General features: G+C 40.4%; 2 protein-coding genes and 3 long non-coding RNA genes across 12 annotated transcripts in view; 4 read left to right on the forward strand and 1 right to left on the reverse strand.

Moving 5' to 3' along the window:
* The window catches only part of LOC124190604 (protein diaphanous-like), a 52,934-nt gene extending 47,350 nt beyond the window's left edge, over positions 1-5,584 (forward strand). For 2 of the 3 annotated variants that reach the window (XM_046583379.1, XM_046583378.1), the window contains 14 exons: positions 28-337; positions 470-580; positions 696-824; positions 900-1,006; positions 1,085-1,215; positions 1,278-1,816; positions 1,892-2,069; positions 2,152-2,384; positions 2,477-2,563; positions 2,632-2,784; positions 2,866-3,285; positions 3,363-3,609; positions 4,352-4,430; positions 4,496-5,584. In XM_046583379.1, the coding sequence (XP_046439335.1) occupies positions 28-337; positions 470-580; positions 696-824; positions 900-1,006; positions 1,085-1,215; positions 1,278-1,816; positions 1,892-2,069; positions 2,152-2,384; positions 2,477-2,563; positions 2,632-2,784; positions 2,866-3,285; positions 3,363-3,609; positions 4,352-4,430; positions 4,496-4,739 (2,968 nt within the window). In that variant the 3' untranslated portion in view covers positions 4,740-5,584. Of the gene's footprint in view, positions 1-27; positions 338-469; positions 581-695; positions 825-899; positions 1,007-1,084; positions 1,216-1,277; positions 1,817-1,891; positions 2,070-2,151; positions 2,385-2,476; positions 2,564-2,631; positions 2,785-2,865; positions 3,286-3,362; positions 3,610-3,839; positions 3,865-4,351; positions 4,431-4,495 lie in introns of all 3 variants that reach the window. The other variant, XM_046583380.1, reaches the window with a different exon arrangement.
* Positions 5,585-6,283: 699 nt separating this feature from the next.
* LOC124189731 (structural maintenance of chromosomes protein 2-like) lies at positions 6,284-12,340 on the forward strand. 3 transcript variants are annotated; one of them, XM_046582181.1, is made up of 9 exons: positions 6,284-6,715; positions 6,777-6,914; positions 6,986-7,568; positions 7,634-8,164; positions 8,230-9,183; positions 9,269-9,450; positions 9,524-11,135; positions 11,618-11,902; positions 11,968-12,340. In XM_046582181.1, the coding sequence occupies exons 1-7, from the start codon at positions 6,398-6,400 to the stop codon at positions 10,400-10,402; spliced, it is 3,585 nt and encodes a 1,194-aa protein (XP_046438137.1). In that variant the 5' UTR covers positions 6,284-6,397; the 3' UTR covers positions 10,403-11,135; positions 11,618-11,902; positions 11,968-12,340. The 3 variants fall into 3 exon arrangements, with proteins under 3 accessions (XP_046438137.1, XP_046438136.1, XP_046438138.1); XM_046582180.1 differs by having other exon boundaries at positions 9,524-11,100; XM_046582182.1 differs by having other exon boundaries at positions 9,524-11,064.
* Positions 12,341-12,716: 376 nt separating this feature from the next.
* LOC124191249 lies at positions 12,717-14,483 on the reverse strand. 4 transcript variants are annotated; one of them, XR_006873353.1, is made up of 7 exons: positions 14,346-14,483; positions 14,086-14,268; positions 13,933-14,000; positions 13,777-13,868; positions 13,489-13,701; positions 13,305-13,428; positions 12,717-13,074 (listed from the first exon to the last, which is right to left on the reverse strand). It is a non-coding gene; the product is annotated as an uncharacterized LOC124191249 (long non-coding RNA). The 4 variants fall into 4 exon arrangements; XR_006873354.1 differs by having other exon boundaries at positions 13,777-13,975; XR_006873351.1 differs by having other exon boundaries at positions 13,495-13,701; positions 13,777-14,000.
* Positions 14,205-14,625, forward strand: LOC124191250. The gene is made up of 2 exons (XR_006873355.1): positions 14,205-14,298; positions 14,350-14,625. It is a non-coding gene; the product is annotated as an uncharacterized LOC124191250 (long non-coding RNA).
* Positions 14,626-15,359: 734 nt separating this feature from the next.
* On the forward strand, positions 15,360-16,626 carry LOC124191251. The gene is made up of 5 exons (XR_006873356.1): positions 15,360-15,374; positions 15,468-15,557; positions 15,700-15,854; positions 15,915-16,038; positions 16,269-16,626. It is a non-coding gene; the product is annotated as an uncharacterized LOC124191251 (long non-coding RNA).
* Positions 16,627-16,898: the final 272 nt, after the last annotated feature.

A 16,898-nucleotide genomic window follows, 5' to 3' on the forward strand; every position in this document is an offset into this window, starting at 1 on the left:
TTCTCAACTCGTGATATGATTATACAGGGACGCGAGATGGGACAGGGTCCAGCACGAGTGCATCCGCTGCCTGAAAGCCATTTCCAACAACAAAGTTGGCTTGAAGAAACTGTTTGAGCACCGCGAGGCGCTGACGCTTCTTGCACGTTCTTTCGTCCCGTCCCTGCCGGCCGTGATGGTCGAGGCCGTCAAACTGATGGCCGGTATCTGCTTGGTGCCGCCGGAGGGACACGAGCGTGCTTTAGAGGCCATTACCACCAGTGGCGAACTCAAGAGCATTTTTCGCTTTCAGCCCATTATCGAAGCCCTGTCCAACATGGAGAATGACACGCTTACGGTGAGCCAAACGGGCCGGAAACCCAACCTTGATTATCAATCCACCGTGACTCAATGCTATCACTCACGCACTCCTTCCACACTTTCACATCGTTCATATCTCAATTGATCAAAATCTAAATATTTTTCAAAGGTGGCCTGCGTCCAATTGATCAACACTATCGTCCTCACCCCCGATGATTTGGACTTCCGGCTGCATTTACGTAATGAATTTATGCGTGTCGGACTCGCCGACCTCCTTGACGTAAGGAAACCTTTCAACCACCGCACCGCCCAGTGGCAAAAAAAAATCATTATTTTCTTAATTTATTCATGAATAAATCATAATTATAATCTTTTCTTACATCCGGCTTTAATAGAAATTAGCCCAGAGGGACTGCGTTGACCTGCAGTTGCAACTCAAAGTGTTCGAAGAGCATCGAGATGAGGATTTCTATGAATTTGCACAGCGTTTTGACAACCTACGCCTGGATCTCGACGACACTGTGGTCAGAAATATTTTCAACGCTAGAAAAGGATCTGGAAATGCGAATCATAACTTTTGTTTTAAATTCATTCTTTAGGAATGTTTCGAAGTGCTGCGCAACTCGGTCGCCGAAACGCCAAGCGAGCCGTTCCTGCTGTCCATTCTACAACATTTACTTTTCATTCGAGACGACCCCAATGTCAAGTCAGTTTCACTTGTCACCCGCCGACAGAATTAGATCGCGTGTTTTATTTTTGCCGTTTCTCTTTTGCCATTCTGCAGGGTTTCGTACTACAAACTGATCGAAGAGTGTATTGCTCAAGTCGTTTTACATAAAAGCGGATGCGATCCGGATTTCTCCGCCACCAAGCGATTTCAAATTGACGTCGAACCGCTGATCGACATCCTTTCTGGTGCGGATTAACTTTTGACAAATGTGTGTTTCGAAAGTCGAGTGCTAATTCATCATTTCTAGAGCGCGCTGCCAAGGATGGAGAGCCCAGGGTGGATGAAGTCAACAAAAAGCTGGAGGAAGCCCTCACGGCGAAGCAGGAATACGAAGCCAAGTTGGCGGCTGCCAGTCAACGGATTGCGGAGTTGGAGAGTTATTTGGGAGGAGGCAAAGGACCCGTTCCTAGACCCTCTCCACCTCCTCTCGCCATGTACGGCGGTGCTGGACCTCCACCTCCTCCAATACCAGGTGGCCCGCCTCCTCCCCCAATGCCTGGAGCACCACCTCCACCCCCAATGCCCGGCTGCCCGCCTCCTCCCCCAATGCCCGGCTGCCCGCCTCCACCCCCATTGCCCGGCATAGGTGGGCCTCCACCACCCCCTCCTCCTCCCGGAATGGGAGGAGGACCAAGACCTCCACCTCCACCCGGTGGTATTCCAGGATTTGGTCCTCCACCTGGAATGCCCGCCACGCCACCCAGGCCGGATATTCTTCCGTTTGGAATGAAACCAAAGAGGAAATGGCAGTTGGACATGCCTCTAAAACGAACAAATTGGAAAACGGTATAGTTGATTGACCAGGAACTTTAGATCGTGACTCATATGCATGAACTCATACTGGAATGTTTTTGTACTCAGATTCAACCGCAAAAACTCTCCGAAAAGGCGTTTTGGGTCAATGTTGAAGAGGATCGGTTGGTATCGCCCGATCTCCTGGAAGGGCTAAGCGCTAAATTCTCTTCCAAACCTCCCGCCAAGAAAGCAAGAGAAGGAGACTCGGACAAACCAATGAGTAAAAAATTCAAAGAACTAAAAGGTATTTCGACAGACAGAGTTTCATGTTTATTGTCCCGACTATGATCAGATACTCACCAAAGGCTTGAATGTTTTTGTTTTAGTGCTCGACGGCAAGTCAGCTCAGAACTTGTCGATTCTTTTGGGCGGATCTCTCAAGTACTTGAGTTACGATGACATTAAACGGGCGATTCTTCACTGCGACGAATCGGTGCTATCGGACAGTGTTTTGCAGCAACTGATTCAGTACATGCCCACACCCGAACAGCTGAAAAAGCTTGAAGAGTACAAGGAGCAATACGATAGTCTAGCCGAAGCTGAACAGTTTTCCGTTACGGTAATCCATCGTCCTCCAAGGCGTCTGCCTTCAGTCCAACTTTTCCCAAGTGTTTTTTTTTTTAAGTCTATTTTTCTTTCTCCGACTGACAGTTGGCAAGTATCAAGAGGTTGGTGCCGCGCCTTAAATCCATCAGCTTCAGACAGCACTACAATGAAATGGTCCAGGACATTAAGCCAGTGAGTTTTTGATTGCAAATGACAAACAATTGGGTCTGTTTATCCTTCATGTCGTATTTCTTCGCTAGGATATTGTTGCGGCTACGTTGGCTTGCGAGGAGATCCGGGACAGCAAGAAATTTGCAAAACTTTTGGAACTTGTTCTGCTAATAGGTAATTACCTGAATACTGGAACAAAGAACGCTCAAGCAGTCGGTTTCGAAATTTCCTACCTTCCCAAGGTGAGATTTAAAAAAAAAATTACCAAGCATACAAATGAAAGCAGTTCATTTAAAACTGATTCGATTGTGTTTCTAAATTAGTTGACGAGCACAAAAGACGCCGAGAATAAAACAACGTTGCTTCACTACTTGGTGGACGTGATTGAAGAAAAGTTTGCCGACATCCTTAGCTTCAGTGAAGAGGTTCTCCATGTGGATCGGGCTTCCCGTGTCTCGATGGATACAATCCAGAAGACACTAAAGCAGATGGACAGTTCAATCAAGAACTTGGAGACTGATCTGAAGAACGCCAAGGCGGCCATATCCGACGAAGACAAGTTCTTGGAAGTCATGGGCAATTTCGCCCGGGAAGCTCGGGACCAGTGCGACGTCCTCGTCAGAATGGGCAAGAAAATGGAGTCTGTCTACCACGAATTGTCCGAGTACTTTGTCTTTGATCCGCAAAAGTACACGTTGGATGAATTCTTCACCGACGTCAAAACCTTCAAAGATTCCTTTAATGTAAGTTTCTGTTTGTTGTTTTTGATGATGGAACATCCGGATAAAGTATCGTGTTAACCTTGAAACTTTTTCTCCAGCAATGCTATAAAGATAATTGCAAACTGCGTGAAACGGAGGAAAAGATCCGACGAGCGCGCGAAGCCAAGGAGAAAGCCGAGCGGGAAAAACTCGAACGCCAAGCCAAAAAGAAAGCGCTAGTCGACATGAATATTGACGACGACCAGGAAGGTGTCATGGACTCGCTGCTGGAGGCTCTGAAAACGGGTTCCGCTTTCTCCAGAGATCAGAGACGGAAACGGGATCGACCCCCTCGTGCAGTCGGAGGTAATTAACTAATTATCGTTCATCACGTTTTGTCATCTCGTACAAACATCGTAGAACTTGTTTCATTATTTGGCACGTACCAAAGACACCAGTCCGTTAAGTCGGTTGTAGAATTGAGCGAAGAAGGTTGTCTAGAATGTGAGTTGAAGCGTATAACATAACATTTCGTTTCCATATCCCCAAAATTCGTACGTTGCTCTCCTTTGCAAATCCTGTTGGCAACGGCGCAGACCGATCCAACCGAGTTCACAACGGGTAAGAGATCCCCAGTTCAGTTACTGCAATCTAAAAAAGTTGGAAATTTGAAATGACATGACCGCTTCCAAGATGATGGCACGCCGTAACCGAATTGCTTTGGATTTTATTTCCCTCCCCCGCCACTTGCCGGTGTTTGGTATAACTTTTTTCGTGTGTGTGTGTGTGTGTGTGTGTGTGATTTTTTAAATTATTATTAAGTTTTGCTGCTGACTACCCGAAACAGTTTTTTTAAGGTATACCAACATTGATTTAAAAAGAGAAAAAAAAAATAACGCGTTCAAAAAGTTGCTGCCTTTAAACTTTGTTAACAGCTTCGGACACAGTGTTCATTTATTTATTCACCACAACTCATCGTTATTTTTTTTAATCCGTTTGATGTAATCGGCTTGCAAACCATTTTTATTTGCATGGGCTTTCGACAAGTGCCTTTTGTTTGTACCGTCTAATGATGATTTTTTTTTAAATTGTTTTTGTCTTCGAGCAGCGGAGCGCCGTGCACAAATGAATCGCAGTCGGTCCAAAGGAGCGCTACTAGAGTCCCCTTCATCTCGGGAAATGAAAGGGTATTGAACAAATTGTTAGTCATTTTCCGATTGCATTGTTTCTGATTTTGTATTGATGAAAACAGGACATTCGGTGACGAAAGACCTCCAGTTCCTGCCATAACGGATGACTTGACGGATGGGCTAGCCATGAAAGCGCCTCGCCCAAGAAAAGCGCGACCACCGCCCAAGTTTGACATGGCTGCCGAGTTACTAATGAGTGGAGGCCGAGAGAGGGAGGTGAAGCTCAACAACGGAGGTGGATACTTAGCTGCCGCTGATGACGGATCAGAGGCAGACAGACTGATGCAACGATTGAAAGCCCTTTAACGAAACCTCACCCCCTTTCCCAGATGTACTTGCTCCATTCCACTATATTTTGTTCCGAAATCTGAAGCCCATAGACGTGCCTTGTTTGTATTGTACAGTATGTTTTCCATGAACATATCTTTGCGCTTCAGAATATGTGCCATTACGTTATATTCACCGTGGGTTGCTATCATTCCATTTCCATGAGATCTTCCAAAGGGGTAGAATTCTGGTCTGTGGGCGTTGTGCTTTTCTTTTGGGACTCGCCAGTCATCTGTTGTCCAAGCAGTTGATTGGGAAAGCCCAAAGTTTGTCAAATTGGCCTTTTGGATTTTTACATTTGTCACCCAACGCTTGATGGATCGTGCTGACATTTGTACACTGATGAAATGTGCCTGCCTCGTTACATTGTTAATTACGCCTTGGTTTGAGGCATTCGGTTCACATCGATTATCCTTTTGTTTGCCTTCTGTACTAAATAATATGACTATGACTTAACATGACTGTCTGTCTGTGAGAGAGAAGTTTGCAATTCTGTTTGCTATCGAATTTATGTTTAAAAAAGAAATTTGCATGATTCCATGTAAACACAATCGTGCTGATCGTAAGACCCAAGGATATACTGTATGCCCTTTTTTTCTGCTCAGCTCCTTGTTGTTAATTCTCACCCTTTCTCCTTCACGAGCCGAAGCAAATAGTTTTATTTATTATTTTTGAACACTTTGGGCTATATTTATTCTTAGATAACAACTGAAATTTTCTTGTAAATAGATATGTACAGTTGTGTCTGGTCGTAACAAAAAAAAATTGCAATACAAGTGGGACAATGTTCCGTGCTAAAAAAAAAGGAAAAAATTACAAGTGAGCAATTTTGACTAAATTTTTTAAACATTTAAAGGACATAATCTGACGCTGTTTTAGAATCTAACGATTTCTAGGTTCTTGTCGTTGGGTTCTTCGTTTCTAGGCATCCTCTGGTTGCCGTTGGTTGCTCTGTGGTTCTGGTACTCTGGCCAGAGCCACAGTAGCATCACGATCGTAGCATGTAGCATCGTAGCATACTATCTCTCTCTGCTCTGAGTGTGGGGCCAGGTGGGGCCGCTGGCTTCTCTGGCTGTCAGTGGACCAGTGGACATGAGTCGGCAGTCGCTGACTCGCTGTTAGGGCTGTGGCCCGGACGTTTTTTAGCGGTTTTTTTTTTTAAATGGGTTTTTTAGATGGGTTTTTCTTCTTCCGCGGGTTGGGCCAACAGAGTAAATGGGTTCGGCCCGGGCCGACCCATGGGTCAAAAAATTTTTACCGGCCGGGTAAAACGGCCCGGATAAAAAATCGGGTCAAACACACTTTTTTTTTACAAACTTAAAAAAATTCCCTAAATTTCTTAATTATCTTCATCTTCCAACAGTGACACGTCAATTCTGTCTTCTGAACACCCCTGAACGCCCTTTTCTACCACTTATCCTACTTTTCATGCTACGAAATTATCGTGCGTTTACATACGCATCAAGTGTGGTGGGAAAAGGCTTCTTTTTTTGAAAATCCAATCCAGAGTATTTGAGGGTTGAAAGCATAGCCTACGTAAGTTATGCGTTGAGCCGTTGAAAGGAAAAGGAGAAAACAGCGGGAAAAGACGTTGAGTGGCTGGCAAGCCGTGATCAAGTATTTTTGTGTTTTAAAAAATGTACATCAAATCTATGGTAGTTGATGGTTTCAAATCCTATGGCCAAAGAACTGAAATCAATGGATTTGATCCAATGTTTAATGCCATTACAGGGCTAAATGGTAGTGGTAAATCTAACATTCTGGATGCTATCTGTTTCCTTCTTGGCATCACAAATTTGAGCCATGTAAGAGCAACAAATTTGCAAGAATTAGTATACAAAAGTGGACAAGCAGGTGTCACGAAAGCCACTGTGACAGTCACCTTTGATAACAAAGACAAAAAACAAAGTCCAATTGGCTATGAGCATTATGATGAAGTTACAGTGACTAGACAGGTATTGTTATTTATGATTTCATTATGACTAGGATATATAGTCTATGTTTCCATATTTTCAGGTTGTCATCGGTGGAAAAAACAAGTATCTCATAAATGGATCAAATGTTCAAAACAACCGTGTCCAAGATTTTTTCCGCTCTGTGCAGTTAAATGTCAACAATCCTCATTTCCTTATCATGCAAGGAAGAATTACTAAAGTATTGTGCTTAACTCATTCATCAATTTGTGGTTGCATTTCAGTGTATAAGTATGTGTTTTCACATTGCAGGTTTTGAATATGAAACCCCCTGAAATATTGGCCATGATTGAGGAAGCTGCAGGGACCAGAATGTACGAAGCGAAAAAGCAACAGGCTTTGAAAACAATTGAGAAAAAGGAAGAAAAAATCAAAGAAATCAATGACATCCTTTCAGAAGAAGTTACGCCAACATTGAACAAACTGAGAGAAGAACGAACTCAGTACCTGCAGTTTCAGAAGTCCGAACGTGAATTAGAACACTTGAACCGCCAATATGTAGCTTATAGATTCCTCAGCCTTGAAAAAGCTAATGCCCAAGTAAAGGAGGAATACAATGAGATTTTAAAAGAAAAGACAAATCATTGTGCCACTGAAGAAAAACTCAAAAATGAAATTGAGGCACTGGAAAAAGAAATTCATACTCTTCAACATCAGAGAGACCAAGTTGGTGGCAAAGAACTTACACAGCTTGAAGAAAAATTGCGTGTTCAAGAAAAAGCCGAATCGAAAGCCCAATCAGCTGTTAAGGTGCTCAAGGAAAATATTAAAGCTGAAGAAAAGAGGAAAAAAGAGCTGAAGAAAAGTCTTGACGACGACACCGCTGCTTTAGAAGGTAAAATTTTAACTTTTATTTTATATATTTTCAGTATTATAGCGTATTTATATTCATCGGAACAGGCAAGGAGGTAGAAGAGAGTAAACTAGGCGAGACATTTGAAAAATTAAGGCAAACTGAACAACAGGATAGTGAAGCTTTGACAGCTGCCCAAAAGCGCTTCCAAGAAATCAGTTCTGGTTTGTTGGCCAGTGACAATGGTGCTGCGGCCACTTTACCTGAAGAACTCATGGCCACGCAAAAGAATGTTGCTCAAGCCGAGTCGCAGTTGAAGCATTCGGAAATGACAACCCAACATCTAAAAAAAGAGCTGAAAGTTAAAATTAATGAGATGAAAAAGTCGGAGGTCGATTATAAAAAAGATGCACAAAACTCTAAGCACCTCGAGAATGAAGTTAAGAGACTGGAAGCCGAACTTGGGCAGGTTCACTATGATGAAGAGAAAGTAACTAATTTAGAGCAGTTGCAAAGAAGCTTGAAACCGGAAATGCATTCGCTGCGAGAGAAAATTGAATCATTCGAAGCTCGATTTCCTCAAATGGCCTTTCGGTACACCCCTCCTGAAAGGCAATTCGACGCATCTACTGTGAAAGGTTGCATTTCTATAGTGTGACTTTGTTTATATTTCTTTTCTTAACTTTTTTTTCTTCGTGAACAGGTGTGGTGTGCAGTTTATTTGAAGTTCCAGATATGTCCTACGCTACTGCTCTAGATATTACTGCTGGAGGTCGGCTATACAACATAGTAGTCGACAGCGAAAACACGGCAAAAAAGCTTCTTGAGAGAGGCAAGCTCCAGTCACGTGTCACATTTATCCCTCTCAACAAAATTGAAGGCAGAACCATCGATGAACGGACTACGGCAACTGCCAAAAGAATCGTTGGTAAAGAAAACTGCCATACCGCAATATCTTTGATTGAGTTTGAGAACCACTTGACGCCGGCAATGAAGTACATTTTTGGCAGCTCCTTTGTTTGTAAGGGTCTAGACGAAGCTCGACAAGTTACGTTTCACGATCAGATAATGCGTAAAACAGTAACTTTGGAGGGGGATGTCGTTGATCCTGGTGGTACTTTAACTGGTGGCAGTCGAGCTTCTGGCCAATCTGCTATTCTCAGAGTTAACGAAATCAAGCAGTACCGCAACGAATTTGAGGCAAAAGATCGTCAACTAAAGGAAGCGGAACAAGAACTTCGAGTTATGGAGCAGGCTTCAGCACAGTATCGCACTCTGAAACAGCGTTACGATGTGAAAAAGCACGAATTTGAATTGCTCCAGCAAAGGCTCCAGCAAACGCTTCACCACCGCCAAACTCAAGAAGTCGAAAATATGAAGTCGGAATTGGAATCAGCAGAGCAAAAGGCCCTCGAATGCACCGACATCATTAAAGAAGGTAAATCGCGCATCAAGGAGTTGGAGAATCAGTTAAAGAATGCCGGTAAGATTCGGGAAACTCAGTTAAAAGCAGCCCAAGCTGAATTGGATCGTTGCAAGAAGGCGGCAGCTGCTTCACAGTCTAAATGGAAGGAACATGCAAATGATGCTGACTCGCTTAAACTAGAGTTGGAGGAACTTCGAAAATCTATTGAAACTACTGACATTCAATTAAAAGGTAACGACATACTGTTTCTGTTATTGAATTGTATGTTTCAAAATTATCTTTGCACTTTTTATTAAATTTTTTGTTCTTCATCTAGAGACTGAGATAACACTAGCCAATTTACATGAAGAAATGAAAGTGTTGAATGAAGCTCTGGCAGTTGAACAAGCTAATGTACAGGAAGTCAGAAAACAAATTGACGAATTTAAGGCACGAATTTCAGCTCAAAATCAAGAAATTTCCAAACGAATTGCTGGTAAAGAACAGCGCGAAGCTCAGGTTGGCTTTTTTTTTAAATCCCAATTTACAATACTTCATAATTCTAATTAATTTCTTTATTTTGAATGCAAAGGTGAGTGAAGGTGAACTGCACTTGAAGAAATTGGAACATCGGCTTTCCAAAGCAAAAGATGACGCAAAAGATTCCGAAAAGCGTGTTGACGCCATGCTCGAAAAACATGCTTGGATAAACGAAGATCGACACCATTTTGGAGTAGCCGGGTCTAATTATGATTTTAACGTCATTAATGGAGCAGAATTGGGACAGCGCGTTCATAAATTAGAGGAATCCATGAAAAAGCTTGGTCGCCATGTCAACGTTCGTTCCATGACTATGTTGACACAAGCAGAGGCGCAGTATAATGACTTGATGCGGAAGAAGAGGATTGTAGAAGAGGATAAGGCGAAAATTGAAAACGCAATCCTGAAGCTGGACGAAAAGAAGAAAGAAACTCTTCAAGTGGCTTGGGAACAAGTGACAAAAGATTTTGGTTCTATTTTCTCTACCCTGTTACCCGGAACCAAAGCAAAACTGCAGCCACCGGACGGTCAAACAGTGCTAGACGGTCTCGAAGTCAAAGTTGCTTTTGGCGGAGTATGGAAAGAGAGTTTATCGGAATTGAGTGGCGGTCAGAGATCCTTAGTGGCTTTGTCGTTGATTTTGGCTATGCTATTATTCAAACCAGCGCCTATCTATATTCTTGATGAAGTAGACGCAGCCTTGGATTTGTCTCACACTCAGAACATTGGGGTGATGTTAAAGCAACATTTTAAGCAGTCGCAATTCATCGTTGTATCTCTGAAAGACGGTATGTTTAACAATGCTAATGTTCTTTTTCGCACAAAATTTGTTGAAGGTATGTCTACGGTCAGTCGATTGGCTCAGCAACAATCGAACTCTCATGCCCGCCCAGCGGAGGAAGAGGAAACTCGGCCTAAAAAACGAAAGTAGACGATTATGTATCAGAAAGCATTTGTAAATCGTACTTCATCTTTTCTGAAGCGTGAACCTATTAAGTGTAATGCGTTCGGTAAATAATAATTCAGTCAGTTACTAAAAATGAATCAATCATTCGTAGTTTTCCTTTATTTTGCGTAAATTAAGTAATTTTACTTGTAGGCCTATTAGTAATTCGCATCTCCATGTTCACTTTCCCAAGAAAAGCAAAGCGATTGAAGTTTTTTCTTATGTTGACAAACATCAGCTTAACAAAAACGACACGACACAGTAATACTTGTGTATTACACATACTTGTGTAATACTGACGATAAGTATTCCACCAAGAAAGCTCACTTGTTAATTTTTCGATAATTGCTTTTTTTTTAAATGTACTAAATGTATTTCACGGAGATGACGAATATTTGATTATTTGGTTTATTTTTTTTTTTTTTTCCGTCCATGACTCTAGTCGTCCGTGGTTGCTAAGGGCTGTCACTAGGTGGCTAAATGTTTCAGTGTGTTTAGGGATTGAACTATTCAACTCTAGTGTGGGTTTCCAGAGGGATGTAGGGGGGTGGGTCACCAAACTGTCAAAGTGCTGAGACGACTTACTAAGCAGTATTTCTTTTGCTGTCGAGACGCTGTCCGAGAAGGTTGAATATTGTCCTTGCTGGGTACTTTCTTACATGACATTTTTCACCCCAGACATGGTAATTCCATCTTTTATTCTTTAATTTTATCAAATGTAATTTTTTGTGTAGTCATGTTAGTAATTATGTTGCCTAACTTTTTGATTCAAGACTTTGTTTCTGAATTAAAATTTTGTGACTTTGTTTCAAGTACTAATTGAGTTTTACTATTCTATTAACTGTTCAGTAGTAAAGTCTGAGCTTCATTGGGTTTTGTTTTTCAAATTGTTTCAATTTCCAGTTGAGTTATGCCAAGAGCTTTTGCAGACGTTCACTTAACTTGTTAGAAAACTTGAGTGGGTTAGCATTTTGCCTAAATGTGAGTCTACGTGAAAAGTATGTGCTACACATGTGTTTTTGTGAGAAATTGGGTTAGACATTGAATTCTTGATTTAGATGGCGTTTTACAACAAATTGTGTTTCTATATAAGAGCTTTCGTGAAAAGATTTGCTCAATAGAACTGTATTTTTTTATAAAACAGAAATTTGCCCTTTCTTGTATTTGAAAATGTAATTGGTGTTTTCCTTTGATTTGTAGGATTTCTTGGTTAAAGTGATGTTGGAGCTGCTAATGGTGTTGATGCAGTGTTCATGGTGTGAGCAGTGGTTTTGCAGTCATTTTTCAGTTGAGATATCTTGAAATGGAGCTTGTGCAGACATTCAGTCCAACATCATACTTCAATGTGTTATTTGCCCATGTTGATGTTTTTTTGTTGAGCTGTTGTGCAAAATAGTCGGTGTTGCCTGGTGGCTGTTGGGCATGTTTTATCGGCTGCCTTTTGTCGATGTGTCGTCGTCTCTTGCCACCTGTACACTCCTTAAGGTAATGCTTTATGGGTAATTTCATTTAATTATTGGCTTGAAACAAATTTTTTCGTTCTCGTTCAGTTTAATCGTTCGCTGCCGTTCCATCGACTTGATCCATTGGTGAAACTGAGATGAGGTTGCAGAAATTGAAATGAGGTTGCAGAAATTGAAAACTGATACATTATTAGATTTAGACAAATTAAAAATGCATGCATGTTCTCCCTTTTCCCTAAGTAAACTGTTTCCGCCGTTGGTTATTCGTCCGGTCGAACGGGAAATAGCAATGAAATGATCTGATGTAATTTTGGAGAAAGATTAGTTTGACCACGAAGTAATTCTGAAATTCTCCTTTATGATTCGCGATTAACTCTACCTCATTTATATAACCATCTTAACTCGTTGCTCTACATATGACCATAATACTGCTTACAATAAAATATGAAATCAAATTCAATATTTGTTCTTTTTGACATGCATACAATAATTAAACGTTATTGCAATATTTATAAATAAATCAATAAAATATCCTGTCCAAATTTTTATTATTTTTTTCCGCTTTATAAAAACAACCACCATATTATTTATTTACTAAGTCTTTTTCGATAAAAATTGGCGATGTCCGATTATCCCTTGTTTTTTTATTTAGAAAAGAACAATTGTTTTTAATATATATTTTATTATTTTATTTTTTACAAACATAACCACATGTATATTTTATGGCCCCCAGGGAGGGGGGGGCCTGTGACTTTCCCAACCGCGATAATAACATGTGCCGTTATTATTTTGTTGGTGCAGAAAGCCGGAATTTAATCTAGCAGTTGTCGACTGAGTCAAACCTGACATAGATCAGGTTGCCTCAATCGTATACTGCACAATAAAAACGCCAAAGACGACAATGGAACCATTTCAAGACTGCAACACAGGAAATCACTGGTAGAGCAAAAAAACACGAATGAGAAAAGATTTCAAACACAGGATAGCATTGGCAGAGAGAAATACACAAATGCAAACAGAAAAAATATTTAAAGTCAGCGACCCAGATATCACTGGCAACTTCAGGCTAGTTCAGGATACCGCCAGCACAGCTACTTCTGGATAACACTGGAACCACACGCTGCATACAACAGTTCAATTAGTCTCCATCACATCTTTCACCACCTGGCTGCAACAAGGTAACCAACAGCGGACCTGTTCAAGAAAATTTAAAAATTACCATCGGGGAAAGACAGTGTGTGCACAATTACACAGGACTCTTCATGGCAAAAGAATACCAGGAGTAAGACAAAGCTACGCAGTCCAACAGATCTCTCCGATATCTCAAATTTTACAAAGGAAGTCATAGTTGGCATCAAATTGCAAATTGATCTCTAGTCATATTAACAAAGTACTTTAGTAGGAAATTAGATAAAAATAATTACTTTTGCTTTTGCATGGCACGAGACATACGACTGGGTGCAGGCAGCAAGACGCACGAGGCACGACATTTCGGCAAAATGGACAGGCTTCCGAGTTAGATTGCTTAACAAAGTGGTATTAAATCACCTGTCAATTTACACATCGAAATTTAACATTAAGTAACCCTAAGAAATTAACAAAAAATACCTTTACATTTTCATCATGGGAAACGTCACGACAGCATCCCACTTCTCATTCGTCAAGGAACAAAATGGCCGAAGACGCTCAAGCCACCTAGCGACAGCCAATTGGATTGCTTCCTTGCAGACAGCAAGCAGCAGCTAAATTTGAATTCCTCACGCCTTTCACAAGCTGGCACGAAATGAATCAATTGGGGATGGATTACTCCAGCAGCTTTCCCTATGACACAACATACAAATGATTTAGTTAGCTATTTCAGACTATACTTTTTCAACATCAAATGTAATTATTTACAGAAAGTATGGGTATGATAGCAGCAGAGAATTGGATCTGGGGATGTCTTCAATATCTTGAAGATTTACTATGATTTAACACTGGAAGTTAACCTGAAATATTATGTAAACATTAAATGACTGTAGAAACTATTTAGCTTTGGAAGACATAGCTTACGTTATTGGATTGGACCATTTGATCTCTATATTGTCACAAGCACCTAGCTCAAACATCAGCTGAAATTTCTGAAAACATGAAGTCAAGAATGCAATAAGAACCATTAGCTAAATGATGTGGTAAATGTTATTAATTAACAACGGTTAAACTTACCTCAAAATCCTAATCTAAATATTTGTTTTGATTTTTTGAAGTAACTTTAACTTATGATGTGTATCATGCAATTTAGGAGCAGACAAAGTTTCCCAAGAGGATTCTATTCTGTAGTAGGGCATTTAGCCCAGACAAAGCTGTCACATTCCTATGCTGCTCTCCAATTATCAATGGCCATCGACACTTACAGAAAAAAAGAAGGATTTATCACAGGTAAGGCACAGTGCAGAATGACAGGAATAAAGCTAAAAGGGTGATACCTAGAGGTAGCAGAAGACGATATTTCGTCAACAATCTGGAATCACTGACAGACGAGAGACACAACAGCGAACGTCATGCTGCCTTCCGCTCATTTTTATCACCTTGGGTATTTCGTCTGTTGTGATGCTGCGGTGGTGGCTTTTTGGTGAAGACTAGATACAAATTTGGAGGGGAGAATATTACGTGAGTATCAAAGCCTTTTCTTGTTAGTTCTTTCAGTTAAGTGTCAACGAGCCAGAGCGGACATTGTTTTCATGTTATCGTAAACGTTTCTTTTTTCTGGCACTAGACGGCATAGCCTTTGATCATTTTCCACTCAGTTTAATTACGTTTACTTTGCACATCTCTGAAGAATTTTCTCAATGCTACTTAAAAAAATTTTGGGTGATAACTTTCAGTTTCTGTTTCAGCAACAAAGCTCACTTGTTAGATTTTTAATAATTTGTTTTTTTTTTCTACTTCCGGTTTTCTCATTTCTGTCAGTAGTTCAGTAAATATTTATCTGACGTACAAAAGAACCAAATATTCGTTATCCTCGTTAAATTTGTGGTAAAGTTCATGTGTTATTTTGTACGAAAGCGTACTTCCGGTTTTAAGAATTTTCCTGAACTTATAGTTCAGGAAAATTCTCGATTTTGGCCAAAATTTAGATTTCGTTTAAATCACATCTAATCGACCCCAAATTTCACGTAGATCACGAATATTTAGTTTATTTTGACGATAGCTCAATGTTTAAGGAGCTATTGCTTACTTCCGGTATACTTCCGGAAAAGTTGCATAATACTAGCAAGTGAGCTTTGTTCTCTGTAGAATTCTAAAGACTCCATGCTAATTTTAAGCAAAGAGAAATTGTCTTTTTGATTACTTTTATGACTTGTGATGACTATCTAAGGCAAGTCCTTTAGATATTGAGTTTGGAATGTGTCAAATAGATGGCGTGAAAGAATGTTGTTTGTTGTGTCAGATATGGGCTTATGATGTCAAAAGTTCAGCGACATCTTCTTCGAAAATTACCAATGAATTCGTTGGTAAATTGACTAGATTTCCTGTATTATTTGTTTGGCATGTGTTCTTTACCGTTTACGTGTTTAATGACATCATTATTTCTTATCCATTTCCAGGAGAAAATGTGAAAGGTTCATGAAGCCTGTACTGCCAACTATTGTGAATCCTGGTATCCTAACTGAATATGTCATCCAAATGACAGAGTGGTAACAACCAATGCTAGATTTAGTACAGTATTGCTAGAACATCTTTTTCTTATTGTCTTCTCATCTTTTATTTGGATTCGAAAATTTAACGTAATTCTGAAATAGCTAACTAAATCATTTGTATGTTGTGTCATAGTGAAAGGCGTGAGGAATTCAAATTTAGCTGCTGCTTGCTGTCTGCAAGGAAGCAATCCAATTGGCTGTCGCTAGGTGGCTTGAGCGTCTTCGGCCATTTTGTTCCTTGACGAATGAGAAGTGGGATGCTGTCGTGACGTTTCCCATGATGAAAATGTAAAGGTATTTTTTGTTAATTTCTTAGGGTTACTTAATGTTAAATTTCGATGTGTAAATTGACAGGTGATTTAATACCACTTTGTTAAGCAATCTAACTCGGAAGCCTGTCCATTTTGCCGAAATGTCGTGCCTCGTGCGTCTTGCTGCCTGCACCCAGTCGTATGTCTCGTGCCATGCAAAAGCAAAAGTAATTATTTTTATCTAATTTCCTACTAAAGTACTTTGTTAATATGACTAGAGATCAATTTGCAATTTGATGCCAACTATGACTTCCTTTGTAAAATTTGAGATATCGGAGAGATCTGTTGGACTGCGTAGCTTTGTCTTACTCCTGGTATTCTTTTGCCATGAAGAGTCCTGTGTAATTGTGCACACACTGTCTTTCCCCGATGGTAATTTTTAAATTTTCTTGAACAGGTCCGCTGTTGGTTACCTTGTTGCAGCCAGGTGGTGAAAGATGTGATGGAGACTAATTGAACTGTTGTATGCAGCGTGTGGTTCCAGTGTTATCCAGAAGTAGCTGTGCTGGCGGTATCCTGAACTAGCCTGAAGTTGCCAGTGATATCTGGGTCGCTGACTTTAAATATTTTTTCTGTTTGCATTTGTGTATTTCTCTCTGCCAATGCTATCCTGTGTTTGAAATCTTTTCTCATTCGTGTTTTTTTGCTCTACCAGTGATTTCCTGTGTTGCAGTCTTGAAATGGTTCCATTGTCGTCTTTGGCGTTTTTATTGTGCAGTATACGATTGAGGCAACCTGATCTATGTCAGGTTTGACTCAGTCGACAACTGCTAGATTAAATTCCGGCTTTCTGCACCAACAAAATAATAACGGCACATGTTATTATCGCGGTTGGGAAAGTCACAGGCCCCCCCCTCCCTGGGGGCCATAAAATATACATGTGGTTATGTTTGTAAAAAATAAAATAATAAAATATATATTAAAAACAATTGTTCTTTTCTAAATAAAAAAACAAGGGATAATCGGACATCGCCAATTTTTATCGAAAAAGACTTAGTAAATAAATAATATGGTGGTTGTTTTTATA

The sequence above is a fragment of the Daphnia pulex genome, chromosome 3 (assembly GCF_021134715.1).
Source record: "Daphnia pulex isolate KAP4 chromosome 3, ASM2113471v1".
NCBI classification, from domain to species: Eukaryota; Metazoa; Arthropoda; class Branchiopoda; order Diplostraca; family Daphniidae; genus Daphnia; species Daphnia pulex.